Source organism: Ascaphus truei, chromosome 1 (assembly GCF_040206685.1).
Source record: "Ascaphus truei isolate aAscTru1 chromosome 1, aAscTru1.hap1, whole genome shotgun sequence".
Lineage (NCBI taxonomy): Eukaryota > Metazoa > Chordata > Amphibia > Anura > Ascaphidae > Ascaphus > Ascaphus truei.
The window spans coordinates 240913744-240934242 of NC_134483.1; the positions used below are offsets into that span (position 1 = coordinate 240913744).

Below are 20499 nucleotides of genomic sequence, written 5' to 3' on the forward strand. Positions count from 1 at the left end.
CTTGTCGATGTATATAATGACCATTATAATGCGCAGGTATAATACACAAATAAATCTATACTCCTTCCTCCCCCTTTGCTATCTACCTACCCTATGTGGCTAATAGGGCTTTTGTCAGCATAACTTCACAAATATTAAAGTAATTTAAAAAAATGACACATTAACATTAATAATACAATAAAAAAAATATTTTAAATATAAACCCATTGATTGTAACTGTGGCTCCCTTAAGGGAGCCTAGATAGACACATTGGCACTCAATGAGAAACTGTAAGAAAATGTAATTTACCCCATCACTGATGAAGCCTATCCTCATCTTCAGGGCTGTAGATCCCTGGAACCAATATAAAAAAGGGCAGATGCACAACCATAAAAAAAAATGCATAAAATGAATCCAAGACTCGATAGCCCAAAAAGATACTGTACAACAATTTAAATCCTTTACAAAATCAATCCAAAGGCCCAATGGCACATTGAGAGAGTTTAGGTAGCCAAAGTGACAACCAATTGGTTTCTGTTTATAATACAAATTGTATTATTTTTAAAATTGTATTATTAATGTTAATGTGTCTTTTTGTAATTACTTTAATATTTTTGTACTTATAGTGGCCAAAAGTCCTATTAGCAACATTTAGCTAATGCGGTTATTGGCCATTACGTAAGAGGAGGGGTTATGTTTGTTGGGGAGGTGAGAATATGGGGGATGGGTTGTGGGGTTAGTTGCCATGGGGAGGGTGGATAGGCCCCCAGGGTAGTGGTAGAGGTTAACACTTTGTTTGCCTTAGCAATTGATAAAGCTTTTCATGGCAATGATATACTTGCCACATAGGTAGCCAAGGTAAATAGTGTAGTTTTACTAATATTAGGTAGTTAGGTATTTGTAGTAGGTAGGTAAGGGGTATTTTCTACCATAACCCTCTACCTCCTCCACCACTCCCCCATTTAAAGGTGATTAAATAATAAGGTAATTAACTACTTAATAACTGTTCACTTTGCGGCTTGTCTAAAAATATTGCACCCAGGGACATTTTACCATTATCTTGATGGGTTATAAAATTGCGTTAATAGCACAGTGTTTTATTTTTCCCTGTGTGATATTAACTCAGTTTTAACAGATACTATAAATTCAGAAGGGTTCTCAGCACTCACTTCATAAATGTTTATGAAGTAATGGAGACAAAAATTTAATAACTGAAAAATATATCATTTTTAATGAAATACTGAAATACATTTTGACACATACAGACAAAATATATACAAACAATGTATGTACACAGACCCTCTGAGTCACATGGTCCTAATGTATATCAAGGATACAAAGTCTCAGTAATGATAGTAGTGAGCTGCTATATCACACTTGAAATGCTATAGACAGGAAAAATGCCTGTTTATAAGAAAGCAAATACTTATCCATTTAATAAAGAAACTTAGTGAGTGGGCATGAGGTGAATTGTAAACATTCTATGATTAATAGCTCTACTGCCAATGGATGAAAGTAATGCGAGTTGGTTCATAATATGAAGGGTTAAATCAATACTGTACAAGTTATAACCTCACTGATTCCCAGAAAGAACACAACATAGATACAGTAGAGGCAACGTTTATTCTAACATTTGCTGTAAACTAGCCGGGTTACATTCTGGGTATGTGCTGGGTATGTGCTGGGTATGTTCTGGGCTAGTTTGAGGCACGTTTAAGGCATTTCTGCATTGACTAACGACCCATAGGATTAACACAGCAGGGATCCATGGCAGTCCAATTCAGTTTGAATGGGACTGCCAGGGACCCCCGCTGTTAATCTGATAGGCCATTAATCAATGCAGAAATGCTGGGGCTAGTTTAAGGAAAGTTTAAGGCATGTATTCAGAATGTATCTGGGTGTACCTGGGTCTTTTGGGGAATTGCCACTGGTTTTTGTTAGAATAAGAGTTGCCTCTACTGTACGTATTTGTAGTAAAGATCTAGAATGGGCAGAAAGATCTCTTGTGAATCATAATAATTTATGAGCTGTCAATCCGTGACTGGAAACAACAGCTTCTATAATTAAGAAAATAAACTGCCAGGACAAAAGTTATACTATATTGTGGTATTACCATGACTTTTATATTCTACATATACATTTTATTACCTATCAAACATTACTTTTCCCCACCACAATTTAATTGTTGTAAGAGCCCAGTGCTGAATAAAATGCATCGAGGTTATAGGTTAGATGCAAATTCGAACTGGACCGCCTGGTGAGACCAAAGCCTTCATTAGCCCTCACAACAGGCCAGTAGTGCTGACAGCTACTGAGAGCCAGGACTGGTGCATGAAGGGGACCCTACCGTCTGACCAGAAGACGGTATACCCTTCCTTCACTGGCCTCCCTCATCTCCTGGTTAGACTCTAGTCGGCAGCGCGCTACCACCCCCTGTCATTAACTGCACTGGGAGGGAGCCCTACAGTCATGGTTCCTGGTGGGCCCTAGATTCACTTCTGTTTTGTTAGGATTGGATTTTTTTGCATCCATGTAAAATATTTGTTTAGCTTTTGACATTATTTTCCAAACTCTTTTTTTCCCCACTGTTTTATTGCTTTATTTGCTTTTGCCGTCGTCATCCAGTCATCTTCCATGTTTTTACAGCTGTACCTATTCTATTAATGCCTTTCCATCTTACTTACATTTGCATATGTACAAATGTGTTGAATCTGAAAAAACATGTACTGTACAGTATGTCATCAAGTTTTACCATTTGTTTTATGCTATCTTGAGTGAAGTAGTTCTATTAGGTAAACAATTAAGGTAATAATAGTATATTTGGTTTAAATTCAGAAATGCTGAACAAACATTTGAAGTTGCCTAAGGATTCAATGCTAAAAGAGTCAAAAGGATGTGATAGTGCACAGGAAGAAGCATCAGACCGACTGGCTAAGAAAAGGAAACAATTTAAAGAAACCAAAATCTGCTATTCAGCAGGAGGTAGCTCAGTGACTAGCAACATAACTGAAGAGTCAGGTTAGTATTTACTTTTGTTGTTCTGAACCTTGCATTATTTGTATGTACTTAGAACAGTTCCAAAGTGCGGAGAAACAATTTCAGGCAAGGAGAATCCTGCTTGTGCAGCCAACACAACATAGACAAACAAATTCCTCAAAATTCAGGTCTCCTCTAGGACAGAGGTACAAAGTAGAGCTCTAATCACAACTTCACAATGCAATACTTCATTTATTGTGAGTAGAGCTCTACTTTGTAACTCTGTCCTAGAGGAGACCTGCATTTTCAGGAATTTGTTTATGTACTTAGAACACATCACAACAGTTCACATGTATTGGTAATTTACCATGTTCAAAAAGTATATCTATAAACCTTGGAAAACGTATCTCTAGTTAAAAAAAAAAAAAAATACTGTATTCTTATACTCTCCATAGAAAAGGCTGTAGGCGGTGCAACTGCTCCGGGGATAAATAAGACTGGGATGCTACTGTATACTCATGTACAAAAAAAATGCTTTATTGGCACATTAAAAGAAACAGCACGGGAACAAAACTTCTCTAATGCGTTTAGCACCTTTAAAGTTTTATTATACTGTCATTGGGAACTTATTGTATACAGAGACTGAGCTTAAAGTATACATTATCTGGATTGTCCTTAGGGAAGCATCGTTAGGGGGCTTATTACTCCCACCACCTGTATCTTACACTCTCCATACATGTAATTTGACTAAGAAAATACATTTTTGAGTTCTCTTGTTGGTAGCTAAAGAGTTAATCTCCACTTTTAATCAGAGAGCCTTTATTTTTGATCATTTCAAGCAATTCTTCTTCTATGCCTATGGATCTACAATTCAGGGATATTAATTTGTTTCGAGATTCAGGACAACAGCAATTTTAGTTTGAAAATTCTTTACCAATTACAATCTAATAGTTGTTCTTAATGCATGACTGTTAATGTAAGTACTGAGCACCCGTGGGAACAGTATTTTGATTAATTGTACCATTGGTGTGACTATAAATACAATAAAGAACAAAACATTTGCGTATATTTGCAAAACAATGCATGAGGATCACTTTGTATTGAAAAATGACCTTCCAATATAACTAAAGGTGTACATTTGCTTACCTGTGACTTTAACCTGGAAGGCCAATTGTGAAGATGCTGCTGTGGTAGCTACAAAATGCTGAGTCTACTTACTAAGTAACTGATCCAATTGTATACCTTAAATAAATGTAAACAAACACAAAATTGAATCTGGAGTTCTTTCTTACTATCATTTTTTTTTTTTATAGAATTCTGCTTTTTGCTAAACAACTATTCCATATTCCATAAACAAATGCCATTTTGTTTAAAAATAGAATGGTTTGCAGACATATATATATATATGGCAGTCTGTTAAAAGCAGCACATCTCAAATAAAAAAAACATCTACCATGCATCCCATCCATGCATCCCACCTCTGAGGAAGATTTGTGACATCCTCGACATGTCAGGGAAAGAAAGGTGGATTGCTTCATTATCAAATATTTTCAACTAAATGCAGTAATGAGGAATAGAAAATTTATATTTTAAGACCAGAGAATTTAACATGTTTTTTAGAATAGGGAGAGACATTGATAACTTTTTATTGAGAGAGGACTTATATAAAATTATAGTAAGTGGAGAAGTCCATATTCTGTTTCTATTCTTTGCCTAGAAAAAACGAGTTTGTCTAATACACCATGGTACAATAACACACCTGTTTCTGAAAGATATCCATCTATAGGTCAATTGCAATGAAACAATAAGTCCTGAAATAATATTCTTATGGCCATTTTTCTCTTTACAAGGTTCAAAGCATGAGTTACTTGATCTACTACTGTATGGTTTATAAATGTATTCTGATGCTGTCAAATCTAGATTTTTAGATTGTACTAGGCAATATAAAGTTAGTGGATAATTAATCAAGTGATTTGAGTTTGCTGCCAAATAAATAAGGTTAAACTTCCGGCACTTGCCACTTTTAATCATTATATATTAAATTGCAGTAGCTCCTTTGGTGAATTGATATCATTATTGATGTCATTATTGATTTTTAAGATTCCGAATACTTTATGTTAAAATAAACAAAACAGTACAACAGAAGGAAGTGATTCCGCTGGCTTTCCACAGTGCACAGCTTGTTATTGGGTTGACAAGTCTAAAGCACCTTATGAGGAATGTGGTATGTTGTCAGACCCAACAGGATCAGAAGAACCCACACAACCTCTTATTCAGGACAACAGCTCTAGCAGTGTGAGTTAAACCAGCTGATGGCTTACACCACTGTCACAGTATACTTAGTTTTGAACTCTAATTCTTATTGAGTGCTCATATCTGTACACATCTCTTTACTCCTCTTCTGGGATAGATAAACATATCTAATAAGCAGTCTTCTGCCATGAGACATTTTCTGACTCGGGAAGACACCTTACAGTCCATGTATTTGAATAGGCTGTAATGTATTCTAGCAAAGGAGTACACAGAGGTACTGAGAAAAAGAAATTCCTAATTGGTGCACAACAGTAATGGTTAGATGAATGATTTAAAACGTATCATTTTATTGAGTATAATTTAAAATAAAGCAACTATATGGGATAATACATAAAAAAACACAACAAGAACGTGGGTAGGCAAACAAACCACTGAATGCCATAAATGCCACACATGTAGGCCTGTGATTTTGTGCGTGGGCAAAACCTTCACCAACTGGAATAATACAGTAACCCACTAGCAAAGCATTTTATAAACTGCTAAATTGTAGGGGTTATATACCTTGTTACTTGCATCTGCATACAAAAATACGTAGGTAAAACACCAGAGAGTTTAGGAGAAGAATTGTAGAACAACTGGGTTTTATACACAACAGTATAGACACGTCATGTGAGGGAACAACATGGGGGTTACCCTAAATGCGTCCATTTTCAGGGTATAGACCACATACTACAAAGCATTCATAAGGGGAACTGGGATAAGCTTTTATTGCAAAGAGAAACAAGATGGATTTACACTCTGCATACCCTTTCTCCTAATGGCATTAAAAATGGGTTTATGTACATCCCCTTCCTGTAAAGAAATAAAACATTACCTCAAAGTATTTTGATGGGACTCTGGGCCATCAGCACTGGCACCTACTATCCAGCCCTTATGGCTAAACACAGAACAAAAACAAGAACAAAGACAACAAGAATATAAACTTTATGAATGATACAAGCGAAATAACATGACTAATAACCACTGTTCTATTACAACATATAGGCAGAAGCATTTCTTTTCCCACAGCTATCTACGCTTTAGTGTCCATGGGGTTGCCTTGGCAACCTAATTCTTTAAATGGGCGGTCCTGGACACCTTAACGCCCACCCCGGAAGAAGGCGATACCCATTTTGCCTTAATGTACGTCGGGTGCTCCAGACCAGCTGCACTATTATTATAGATGGTGATACGTAAACAGGAGCCCACTGGCAGTTAAAACTCCTCAGCAGCACTATACACATAGTCTGCGTGGAACAATGGCCACTCGGCACTAAACCGAAGTGGTAAGAAGGGACCCCGTTTCCTCCTGTAAGTTTCCATACTCTTTTAAATTTCTCCTTTTCAACAAGATGTACCTTAAACGTGGTACTAGCACTATATCAATTTATGTGATCTTATTTCTGGTAGCGTGTATAGCGAACCATTGTTTCTGCCACTAATAAATATCAGACACGGACTCCGTTTTCTCTATCCAAAGGTACTGCTGGTAAATTCTAAACAGAGATAAGACACTAATAATATTTCAAAACCTTTGATTATATAGCACATCCACCATATTAATACTACACAACTATCTTTAGAATCCAAACTGTGATAAAGATTTCTGGATATGGAGCACTGTATAAAGAGAGACAAATGGAAACATACATTAATGAAATCATTAACAAAGAGATCACGGGGGCACCCTGATCTTTTATCTCTTCAGCAGCAACATACAAGCAGTGTGTGCTGAATAAAGGCTAACCGGCATAGAGCCGGAATACAGGGTGAAAAGGGAGCCTATTCTCCTCCTGCTGTAATTTTTCCTTTGACAAGCGGTACTCTAAACGTGATACTAACACTAAATCAGCATTTATGTTTTTATTATCTGGAAATATGTACAGTAACACACAGCTTTTGCTGGCAAACACAATTTGATACTGACTTTGCTCTTTCTGTCTAAAAACATCCTTTGCAAAGTTCTTATTCAAAATATACATGAGGCACTAACAATGGTTATAAATATATGCACAAAGATTGTGTCACGGAAGACCAGGTTTATCAACACCTTTTTATACCGGGATCATTGATTGAGCAAAGCAAGGAGGTAAAATAAATTGTAATTTATTTCAGGAAAAGACATACACACAATGTAACACAATTTACAGGGTTAACACACTTACTGGGAACGGGGCTAACAAATAAAACTATCCTTTAAACGAAATTCACAAAAATGACCTCTCTAGGAACCCTTTCTAGTGACTGGTTGGTAAAAACGAAAGTCCTGGAACTGATTCGGCATGCAATGACATACGCGACCGCTACGTTCTTCAGAAGTGGGACTGAGTCAAAATCTTGGAACCCGGCTCGCGTCTATTCAGCACAGAGCATCTTTGATTTTGCCGTTGTTGGTTTGGCGCTTGGAATCCGCCCTCCTGATTGGCTGCAAGGCTCCTTATGGGCTTCATTGTCCCATTCACATACCTCTACAGCCTATCAGAGAGTGGGGATTCTCCTGCCAGCCAATCACCGATTTTCCGGTATTGTAAAACCGGGTGGACACATTTTTCATTCTGCAAAGAGGCATGCGCCAACCTGGCACCTCTGCCTCTTTGCATACTGAGCCCACATGCTGTCCAAGCTCCACGGAGTCTGGGCTCTGGCAAATGATTGCCGATAGACCTGTGTTAGAACAGGAGGGGTATTGCAGTTCTGCTTGAGTACCCTCATCCTGGGCTAACACCTTGGCATCCCTGAAGCTTTCAAGTCCAGACTCCACACAGACCAATAGGCACCAAGCTTGGTAGCTATCTGGTCCCTCGGAATCCATGACTTCGAAATCCCACAGTTAATTCACAGGTTATCAGCATATTTACCTATTACATTTCTCTATAATAAATTATACTGTGTCCTGTCTTGAGTGTGATAAAAATGTGTTAGTCGCTGTTCTAGGGATGGAGTGAGGGTATATATTGCCTACACTCACCTGCCTCATACTTGACACACTCTAGAATAAACTTTTAAACTTTGTACACACAAAAAATTTATCATATAGCTGGAGCATCCCCTGAACCCCTATACCAGGTTCAGGGTACCTGGGCATGTATCTGGGCACCCCTTCTTTTACTAGGGACCTCTCTTTATACTAGGGTCCCTGTGTATGTTTGCAGTTATACATTAACCCCTTCATGCCCATTTACCTTGTCTGGATGATGCTGCAGCAGGAATCCTGGTGGTGAGTCGTACGAACGTTTTCAAAGTCAGAGTTTGCCCAGAGCAATGTGCTTGGCTGCATCCGAGAATCTTACTCGATTCCCGGATCCAACTTTTGGGGTACCCTGATACATAGACACATTCTGTAAAGACTTTCTCCGGCAAACCGACCCTGAAACTTGCAGCCTAGAAATCTCCCGGTCGCAGCACCCCCAGGAAAGGCAAAACACAAATAAATCTTTAATGTCGCATAATTTGCACACAGTCACAGTAATGCATTTCTGACATCTGGGTCCAAGAGTTGACACTCTAGGACCTCAACACTCGGATCAAGGGTAACCAAGTGGGCTTAACCTTTATTAGAGAGCCTGCTTAACCCCTTCACCATCACAGACCCTCATATTAATGCTACACAATTAGTTCCAGAAACAAAATTGTGATAAAGATTCCAGGATTTGCAGTGCGGTGTATAGTGACAAAAATGGAAAACATACAAATTAAACAATCAATGATCAGAGTAATTGCTTCCCCTGTGAAGTATCCAACTCTAAACAGCTTCACAGATGTGAGGAGTGCAGCGCAACAGATAATCTGAACTCACTTACCTGTTTGGCCTAAGATACACTGGGAACCCCCTTTTTCTTTCCCCTAACAGTGTGGGGAAAATAAACATAATATAGACTAGACCACCATAGGAAAGATCTATAACTGCAGGGCAGCAAACAAAGAAACAGTTACATTACTACCTGATGCAATGTTAGACCTTCTTTTTGCCAAACATTAAACGCAGTATAAGATACTTTTTGGACTTTTTGTAACTGCTAATTTGGTATGGGATTATGGACCCCTGCGCGGCCATGTGCGAACAAGCGTGCCACCGTGCGCACGCCTGCAGCCCAAGCGATTTGTGAACTTGGCTACAGGAGATTGTAGACGTGTTGCGGGGTGTAGCTGATGCTGTGACGGTGGAGGGGTACCCTGGCCAGTAAATAAAGGTATTCTGCCTGGCTGGGTGCCACTGAGTCATATTAGGAATTTAAAGTGTCAGCTCTGCAGCCCAATAATGGCTGCAACCCTGTATTGTATTGTAAACTGTCTGTGTGTGCCTCGCTAGGCATAAGGGAACCACATAATTAGCATGAGTTACATTGTATATGTCTTTCCCCAGTTATGTATCAGTTATGTATCCGTTATAAGCCTTGTAATAGTGTTTCACTGCCAACCTCAAAAAAGGAAAAATGTTTTTAAAACCCAGCAGCTTGCTGCATAGCCTATAAGCAGCAAGCTAACTTTGGAAAGGAAGGTCCTAGTGCTAAGATTTTAGCTATGTAAAGGGCTAGGGGATAATCATTAAAACGGTTATGGTTTCTGTATTTTAAACTTTCATAAAAAGTAATGAATGAAATTCCCCCTCTTTTGGTGTATTAAAACTATAAGAGCAAGGGCATTTACATTTAAGCAGGCGGAGCAGTGGAAACACTTGGTTCATAAGTACAGTGATTCCCAGATATATGGCCAGCCATTCCGGCAAGTGAATCATGCATAACTTAAGTCAGGACTTCTAAGACATCACGCTGAGATGACTCCAAAATGTCTAGGAAAGTTCGAACTTTAAAATGTCGGTACCTTTTAAAGTGTTAAGTGGAGGGATGTAAATATAAACAGTTTTTTCCTGCCAGATGTCCAGATGTCCAGATGTCCAGGGACAGGTAGACAACATGTCACCAGGGATATGGGCTTGGTCAGGTATGCTAAGCGGCTCAGGTGCAAAGTTAGCGCATGACCGTAGCATACCTTGAAGCCTTTGCCCGGCTCCATAAAGTATTGGCAAACCTTGCCAATAGGTAGGGATGCGTTGTTCCCACGCCTTGATTGGCTGCACATTATACTGATAAGGCTGGTGTGGTTTTAAAGTCTGTGCAGCCGATCAGGAAATAGATTCATCTAAGCTACAGCGTGCGGTACAAAGACTTTAACATCGGAACCACGACTTGTATCCAGCTTTCAGTATTCGTAAGGACTAAGGATTTGCTAACCAATCCTGTATTGGGGGACTGAAAAGATTACTTTCGGCGGAGTAAGAGTGGTTGCGAGAGGCGCCACTAGCCAAAAACTGTTTTGCGCACTAACCCCGCTCCTGGGAATTGGTGCATAGAGACTTTATTTCGGTGAAGTTTGTTCCCGGGAACATTTTATTTTGTTTTGCCCCGTCCCAGTAAGTGTTATTTCATAGTATTTCGTAGATCAAGCTGTGTATGTTCATTTTGTAAATAAATCACAATTTATTTTTTCTCTCGCTTTGCTCAGTCAAAGATCCGGGTATTGAGGTGTTAAAAGCATTGGTCTCTCGTGACAGACGCATCACGAACCTGCTTCACCCTCATTGGCTGAACCAGCTCAAGTGCGCTGACAGATTTTCTTGCATGCTGAGAGCGCTGCTGCTTCAACACGCTACTTACCGGCAGTTGCGCAGGCACTGGGGTAGCTCCCATAACAAAATACACCAGAGTGCTTGCCGGTCGCACGCACTCAAGCGCACTCATGCAGTGACGCCGGCACCATTATCCCAGCCTTAGCTGCTTGAACGCTTCTGCCTCCCACTTGATGTTATCATACATACATGGGGGTCATAAAATACACTTAAGTCCTGTTCCGCTAGGAACAAATGCTCATTAACACTAACACACATGGAATTTTCTGGCTGCCATAATGTACAGTACACCAATAGTATACTTTGGCTCTACATCCTTATATACATATGTTTGCTTGCAGAGTGAACAGTATATTATTCTTAACTATCTCAATGTTAAGAGATTGTAAGGAATCCGCTCCTAGGTTTGGCTGGAGCTCACTCTTGCAGAGTTGGTGAACTGTCAGACAGACTTCCCCTTGGATCTGCAATCAGTATCACTTGTGCTTGCAATCACTGCAGCTCTGTCTCTGTGCTCCGTCAAAGGAGGAATGCCCTTACACCCCTGTCCTTTGATTCGCTCCCTGCCCTTCTTATACTGGGCTCTCCCTTTCCCTCACTGCTGAGCATAAACCAAGATTCTCTTGGATGTCCTGTTTTTGCCACAAACACTCCTGCGTTAGCCAATTCTTGCCTGCTGCATATCCTCCTTGCAGAGGCCTGCATCCTGGTTCCTGTGGCCTGCTGCATATCCTCCTTGCAGAGGCCTGCTTCCTGGTTCCTGTGACCTGCTGCATATCCTCCATGAAGAGGTATGCTTCCTGGTTCCTGAGGCCTGCTGCATATCCTCCTTGCAGAGGCCTGCTTCCTGGTTCCTGTGGCCTGCTGCATATACTCCTTGCAGGGGTCTGTTTCCTGATTTCTGTGCTGAAGCGCTGGATCCCCAGTGCTAACCTTCAGTGTTCCTAGGCCGGTCTGCATTCTCCCCTTGCAGAGGCCTTCATCATGGGCCGCTCCAGCTCCTCGCGCAGAGGCCACGCCCACACTGCAGCTTCTATGCTGAAGCGTTACGCACCTGCCTTCCTGTTGCCGAACCCCAGCCTGGATATCGTTAACCCTGCCATATCCAATCCTGACCCCGGCTTGTCCACGGATGACTCTGCCTTCTCCAATGATGACCCGGCTATGTCTGACCACGGAATCCGCACTCCGGACCTGACTCTGTGGCCTAAGGTCGGTGTATATGCATCCCCACCTCAGCCCCGCGGTCCGGTCCCATTTTGTGGGGTTGAGCATACTGTCACGGATATGCTCGCCACAAACCAATCAAAGTCAGACTTGTTTGATCCTTGAAATGTGCATGTCATTTAAACTTTACCGTAGTTGTTACAGCAGATTCCAAGTAATTTTTTAATTCAGTAAACATATGTAAATCTTGTAACTGCCTATTAGTCTGCTGATAAATAGTAATAAGTGCAAGCACAGTAGAGGAGATAATCCTTATATTGGCACACATTTCAGCAAATAGATCAATAATGAAGAAACTATAAAAAGTAATCTTTATTACGTAGTTTAAAATAGAGGCAGATCAGACAGTTTGCGCACCCCTGCACTAAGGTATCAGAACACTGGGGGTTGGCGGGCACGAGAGTTTGGGGGGGGGAGGGGTGGTTACGGAGGCCCCACGCTATTCCCAAAAGCATTTACATCAAATGCCGGGGATCGTGCAAGGCCTCTGTAACTGACTTACCTTGGCTTCTGGTGATGTATCGCCATTGCAATGCAGCGTCAAATGATGCAGTGGGGTCATGTGACGTCAAATGAACCCATGGTGTCATTTGATGCCAGTTTCTAGTTAAGGGGGGTGGGGGCGAGCACTGGGGCTGAGCAGGCAGTGGGGCGCAGCGCAGAAAGTTTGCGTACCCCTTCCTTAGTGGATTGTCTAATAGCTAAAGAATGAGAAGCAATTCTGTCACAAAATTCTATAACACGACACCCAAGTGAACATGTAGTAAAAGCCACTGTTGCCTCTAAAATACTATGGCCCCGATACATCAAGCATCTATAAAGAAAAGTGGAAATGTTAATTCCAGAAATTAGTAAATTTTTGTTAAACTTGCATGCAGACCATTGTCCTGCCACAAATTGCTCAATTTTGATGTGATCGCTTCTAGTCAAAATCATACAATTAGTAAATTTTTTAGTAAAAATATGCATTTGTTCCATTTTTGATAAGGATCGCAATGGTCTTAACTGATTTGTTTTAGTAAATTATTTATCAAATTGAGCAAGCTGTCGTTAGCCCTTTATTTCCGCTGTAATTACTGCCAAATTAATAGGAAATTATATACACAGTCAGGTAAACCTTGATGGAATAGGTGAAATAGAAATGTTAAAGCCTGAAAACATGTGACATCATATGTTATTTTTTTTTATCTATATCAGTTCTGTAGTATTAAATAATCCTTATTTTTTTCATCAATAATTCCATTTGTAATCATTTGTAAACCATCCTTTGATTTCTATACTAAGTTTTTTTTCCTTTTTTCTTCAACTTAATTTTTTATTATTTATTTATTTATTTATTTATAAAATATTTTACCAGGAAGTAATACATTGAGAGTTATCTCTCGTAGGTTAACAGATAATTAGGTAACAGAGCAGAGATATACAGAAATATAACATAGTTGAATGGGATATCTGGGGAGGGTGTGGGGGGCGGGTTGGGTACAAAAAGAAAAGGGATGGGGACGGGGAAAGGGAACAGCATTTTGGTGGAGCTTTATAAAAAAAAAATTCAGACTCTACATAGACCAATCATAATCTAGTTTTGCGGGATGGCTCTGGGGCTGCCTCTTTCCACCTTACAAGGTCCATCTCTGGGGGAACTAGGGTGGCGGAGAGGGATATGTCAAATTCCATACCATAATATATATAAATGGGCTGGAGGGGCGGCCATGTTTTTTCATCTATCCGTGGGATAGGGTTGGATTTAGGGTGTTACAGTCTGAGAGAGCTTAAGGCTACATTTTGGCTGTTTGTGAACAATATCCAGGGTAGCCATACCTTCTGAAAATTATCATATGTATCGTTCAGGAAACTGGTGAGTTTTTCCATCGTACATACAAACTATACCTTTTTTCTAATAAGCGGGATTGATGATAATTTATCTTGTTTCCATAAGCTTGCTAAGGCGCACCGTGCCGCGATGATTATATGAATTATTAGCTTGTTTTCCACCCCTGTGTGGTCTAGAAGTTGTTTGTTTAGTAGAAATAGCCATGGACCTAGAGGGACGTCTGAGCCAATGATCTGGTGGATCCAGGATCTCACTTGTCTCCAGAGGGTCTTCACCTGAAGGCATGACCACCACATATGTAGAAAAGAGGCCACCCCACCACATCCCTTCGGACACATGGGGGAGTAGCGTGGAACATATTTAGCGATGTTTTCAGATGTTTTCTATACTACGTTTTACACCACCCAGGCAGTGCAAGATCTTTGCCACACTTTCCTGTTTGGGTTCATTTGTTGACAATATTGACAGCCCTTGACTGTAAACTGTAATAATAGATAATGTTACTTTAGTACTATAAGGATACATAATAGCTGCTAAGCTGCAATCACTGAAACCGTAGTTTGTTACACAATCAGGATTTCTACACTTTTATAAAAGGAGCACCAAATTATTGACAGTCTAGGTAAGAATGGAGAATTATACATTGTCACATGCTTTGCATATCCAACTAAGCAAAGAAAATATTTTTTTTTAAAGGGGGATGTAGTCTTGCTGCTTTAATAAATGGGTATGTATATTTTTTTGAATGAACTATACCTGCTGAAAGGTGTTAATCAATTAAATAGTATTCATTACCTACCCCACTTTGGCAACTTCTTGTGTATTAGCCAATTGTTATTCAAACATTTTTTAATCATTAAGTTAATTTAACTAGACAAAGATTCCACACAAAACAACAAACTGCCCACAATCACAAATATGACCAACTCCCACCCTTACTATTGTGCCCAATCCTCAGCCCCACACACTCACCATGTTGCGGTAAGTGTGGGAATACAAATAAACAACTCTGTTTTGTAGTAAGTAAAACAATATATATAAACAAATTCATTAACACCACAAACAAAAAAAACATAGATGGTATAACAACTTTTATTTTTGCCCTCTCTTAGCTTGGCTGGGGTCCTACTGATTTTGCCGAGTGGTGGTTCTTCCACCTCGTGTGCGCACCTCAATGTGCAGTAGAGGGCAGCATGGTGGATATAGAGGTGCCAGCACCAGTAGTAGGCTTTGACACAGGTGGTATTTGTTCACTTATGAACTTGTTTTTGGCCTCAAGATCATGATGGCCTCATTTAAAATGCCACACACCTGGTCATTGCTACAATATGTTGTATTTGGGCCAAAATCTTTGTCATATTTGTTCTCCAAACGGTTGTGTGAAATATACAGCTTTTTCAGTATGGCATTATTTGCCTTACTGGCCTGTAGATGGTGACCAACTTCTTCGCGCTTCGCCACACGTTTCCCTCAGTTTCTGTTTAAGTATAAATATAGAGACCAATGTTTAAAATTAAAAATTAAATAAAGATCAAACACACATTTGAGTGTGATTTATGGAGCTAAATTGGAAATTAGTTAAAATGAGTAAAAGCACATAGGACAGAGGGTTTCCTTACGAATAGCATACATCCTTAAATAGTCCATTAAATACCCTAGATATTAGTATCATGACCAAATATGTGAAATGATAGGACAAGTAGGTTATCAGCTCATATGAAGGATGTAGATACAAAGCCCTCATTTAAGTCATAGGGGGACAGTGTGCCTAGTGTTTAAAACCATCTGGCTTCACCCAGTAATAGTGCCTTATCCAAGTTGCCTTGCCTGATGTCCTGGGGGATATTGTCAATCCCCTGAAACTTGGTGTTACCCATTTGTACTTCTCTTACTTGACGTGAGATTAGCGTATCCAGGCAATTTCAGGTGGAGGCAATATGTTCAAGAATACGCCTTCTCAATTGTTGTCTCGTCTTCCCTACATTTTTAATCCCACATTCACGTTTGGCCCGGTATTTAATTCCTTCTGTTTTGCAAGTAATTAGATGTTTTATTTTGAACTCTCTTTATCCACAGGAATTAGTGAATGTTTTACTCATCATAATGTATTCACACACCTTACAGTTGCTACATTTGAAGCATCGTATTATGTGTTTCTGTAGCCATGTAGTGTAGACAATTGTGAAATGTGGCTATGTACAAGCATGTCCTTGGAGATTTTTGCCCTCCTTTACACCACTTTGGGGACGGGGCCAAGAGCTGCTCTTAGGTCCTCATCATTTAGTAGAATTTACCAATGCCTTTTGATAATCAGAGATGTATCTTTCCATTGTCTATTGAATTAAGCTACTCATCTTACTGTTTGTCTTTCCAAGTGTGGTGTGTGTAGTGCTCGATGATAGGATTTTTAAATATATTTTTGGAGCTGTATCTTCTTTGGTGAAACCTCTTGCTCATGTCCTGTGCCTGTTTCTTGAAATCCGACATTTGAGAGTAATTTCTGCGAATACGCAGAAATTGTCCCATCGGAATACCTCTATGACCGGGAGAGGTGGTGGCTCTAAGGTCGTAAATAGCTGTTTACAGCTGTGGCCTTTCAAAATGTAGTTATTTTAAGTTGGCCATCCTCTTTTTTTAAATCGTTAAATCTAGGAAATCAATTAAGTTATGGCTCTCCACCATAGTAATTGAAGGGTTATTAGTCTTAAGACCATTAAGAATTTCCTCTAGGCACTGTTTTGTCCCTTCCCATATTATTAATATATTGTCAATATATCTCACATATTTTTATATATATTATATATATTTATATGGCTGGTATATTGTAGATGTTGTTAGAAGAAAAACACCATTTCCTCCCACCACCCCAGTAAAGATTGGCGTATGTGAGAGCACATGTGATGCCCATTGCTATCCCATGGATTTGTTGGTAGATCGTTTTGTCAAATAGAAAGTAATTGTGTGCAAGATCAATCTTAATAGGTAGCATACAAACTTGTTATGGCTTCTATGATCAATACTGCATGTGGATAGGAAGTGTTAGACTGCTTAGATCCATGTTTTATGCTAGCTGCTCATATACAGGGATTTGACGTCCAAGCGGACCAGAAATGTACGCTCGTCTACAGTAATGCTGTCTATATGTTTTAGGACATCTTTAGTGTCTCTGATTTACCGTATGAGGGTAATGCTGTAACAAAACGCCTCAATTCTTTTTTTTTCCCCGTTAAGTACCCAATACCCAATACTATCGGTCTTCCATGTGGTTTTAATAAATCTTTGTGAACTTGGGGAATAGTGTAAATGTTAGGATGTTGTACTGTCAGCTAATCGTATGTGCTTAAAAATTGCATTCAAGTCTATAGTGAATGTTTTGGTTGGATCTATTTGTAGTACCTTATTACATGTTTTGTCACCAAGTAGTCTTGGGATAAGTATACTTATTTTCGACTGGATATCTTTGTTAGAATGAAAATTCAGATGGATTTTTTTTGTTTTTAGAACTTTCTTAATACATGACTCTCAGCTTTTTCCTAATTCTTTTCTTTATACATTACTTGCTCTTGGGTCATTGTGTATATATCTTTTATATTTAATTTTATATCACATTAAGGCCTCGATTCATTAAGCCGCAATCTAGGGTATTGCACCCCGATCTGGTGGTAACAAATTGCATTTACGGCCCAGAATTGATGCACAGACAACATAATTTAAATGATCTGTTTTTCATTCTGGTGGGACACAGAAATGCACTGCCCTATGTGTACAGATGTTAATGTTATGTTCTAAAAAAATAATGTTTCTGTGTGCCAAAAAATTATAGAAATTATGTCAAAATGGTCCGCCAAGCACAGCTTGGCATGAACTCCGTAAAGTATGTTAATAGAATGAAGGTATGTTGCTAAATTGCTATGTTGCTACTGTATGCAACAACCCAATCACACATTTTAGATGGGTAATCCCTCTTAGGACCAAAGTGAACTAATTTCAGTGACATCTTTAAGGTTCAATTTCTTCTGGCTACTCCCTGTTGTTGTGATGTCACTCTGTGTTCAGCAAGTTCTTGTACAGTCAGATCTCCTTCTCTCCACCTCGCCTTATCTTTATTGGTTCTCTGATAAGGACAAGGTGGGATATGAGTAATGAAAACACTTGATTGACAAATATTCCCCGTTTAGAGGCCCTAAAGAATTTCAACTGGCCGACTATGAGGGATTGTACCTTTAACCAGTATTTCTAATTCTAAAATAATAGATAAAATAATTGCTAGATAAAATAATTTCAGTTAAACTGCGCCAATAGCACAGAATCTTATTTGGTAAAATCAGAAAAATCTTTCAGGAATTTTCAAAGATAACACATAAATCCTTTTATAAATAATCATTTTATATTGTGAACTTTTAGAAAAATAATATCCACGCTAATGACTGTAACTGGCATTACCAAATATATTTATCTATTTATAGAAAGAAGACAAATTATCAAAGAAAGCTTGAATCAATTTATTTTTAACTTGGAATTGTTACATATATTTATTTACAACTTCTAAGGTAATATTATGGTTCTTCGTTGTATCTTTGGATATATGAAAATTACAAATTGATGTTCGTTGACACACTTGTGCAGTGGCGTAACTTCGCCTTAAGGGGCCCCCAGGCGACGTCATGACATTACTGCATCACACCGTCACATGTCAGCACATGTGACGTTGTGTAACCATGTGACGTCTTGTTGCCATGTGACATGCAGTATCACATGGCGCTGCGGGATCATGGAGGATGCTGTGTTACAGAGGCCCTGATCTCTCTCCAACAATTAGTTTCATTGCTGATGGGAAAGACTGCAGGGGACTCTGTAACCATGTGGGCGGGTCAACACTGGTCCAAAGGGAGGGTCCAGGTGCCCTTTGAGCCCCCCCAAGCTGGGGCCCCGGGACGTGCTTGGGTATCCCAACCGGTAGTTACTCCACTGCACTTGTTGCTCTAACTTAGATTCCATTGCTTGAATGGAGCAGGATTTCTTGAACCATTTGTCATTAAAGAAAAAGTTTCAGTTGTGGTTGTTAGCAACAGAAAAGTGATACTGATTGATTGTTCCTTTGAACCCTGATTAAGATCTATGCCAAAGCATCTGCTACAGTATGTTACTATTACAGATGTGTCCAACTTCATCAACTGAAAGTTGTTTAGCCCAGTGCTGTATAAAAGTTACCATAATAACATCAAAAGCTTGAATTATATATATAATATATAAATATATTTTTGCACATATCAAATATTGTCAAATATATTTTTGCACATATACAGGCGGTCCTCGGTTTTATGACGCAAAGTGTTACTCAAAATGGCGTCGGATAGCGAAGCGTCGTAAAGTGAATCACATTTTCCCATAGGAACACTGTTTAAATCAAACGTTCCGTTCCTGAAGGCATTAATAATGCTAAAATACACAAAATATTTTACTCAAGCAATAAGATATGCAGCACACACATAGATTATGATGTAAACATTATATTTATTGATTCCAGAACTATAAAATAAAACTATAAAAATTAAACTATACTGTATTCTGAACAGTAATGTACATGAACAAAAAAAGGCATCAATTATTGGAGGAAGATGATTGGAGTCTGGACAGATCCTTTCCTTTTCTGCGTGTAGATCTCTCTATAGCAGCTGATTTGGTTGGACACCCCACGACTGACTGTTGAACTCCGTTCAATGTTAGGGTCATTTTCCTCAAATATGGCCAGCGCACTATCAATGTGCTTGAATGCCGCAGCCAACATTTTGGTTGACAAAGATTTACGTGGCTGTGCCACTTCTGCAGATTGGTGGGCCTCCTCATCAGCAATTTTTTGCCCTTCTAATTGCATCAGGTCTTCATTGCTCAACTCGTTAGAATGTGAGGCATGCAACTCCTCAATATCCTCGGTTTCCACCTCCAAGTTGAGATCTCTGGCCATTTGAACAACAGTTTCTGTAACCTCTGCATCAGTCATAGATTTTTCCTCTTTTGCAAAGGACCTGCAGCATTTGATCCAAGCAGAAGAGTCAGCGTGTCCTTTGCAAAAGAGGAAAAATCTATGCCTGGGTTTAAAGTTGCAATGTAGCTTCTACTGGGCATTTTCTTCCAGTAGAGCCCAGTCTCGTCAACATTGAAAACTTAACGTGCGCAATAGCCACCGTCCTCTATAATTTTGGCCAATGTAACAGGGAAGGTTTTAGCTGCCTCCTCATCAGCACTAGCAGCTTCGCCGGTCACTTTAATGTTATGCAAGTTTGTCCTCTCTTTAAAACGCATAAACCAGCCCTTACTTGCAGTGAACGTTTCCTCAGTGGACCCTTCTCCATGCTGGTGGTTAATGTCTTCATAAAGACTCAAAGCCTTTGCTTGAATTAAGGCTAAACTAATAGGCACATAATGCTGGGATTGATCTTCCAGCCATATGATGAGGAGTTTTTCTACCTCAGCAATATGCCCAACACGTTGCCTTATTGTCGTACCTTGCATAGGAGCTGAGCCCTTAATCTGTTCCAAGATTCTTGCCTTATCTTTTATTATTGT

The 20499-nt window shown here is 39.4% G+C and overlaps 1 protein-coding gene across 5 annotated transcripts in view; it reads left to right on the top strand.

The window, feature by feature from the left end:
* The window catches only part of LOC142495989 (uncharacterized), a 209327-nt gene that overhangs the window by 55086 nt on the left and 133742 nt on the right, over nt 1–20499 (top strand). For all 5 annotated transcript variants that reach the window (XR_012801884.1, XM_075602188.1, XM_075602213.1 and 2 more), the window contains one exon: nt 2816–2998. Coding sequence is in view for 4 of the 5 variants with exons in the window: in XM_075602188.1 (XP_075458303.1) it covers nt 2816–2998 (183 nt within the window). In the remaining variant the exon portion in view is untranslated. The remainder of the gene's footprint in view (nt 1–2815; nt 2999–20499) is intronic.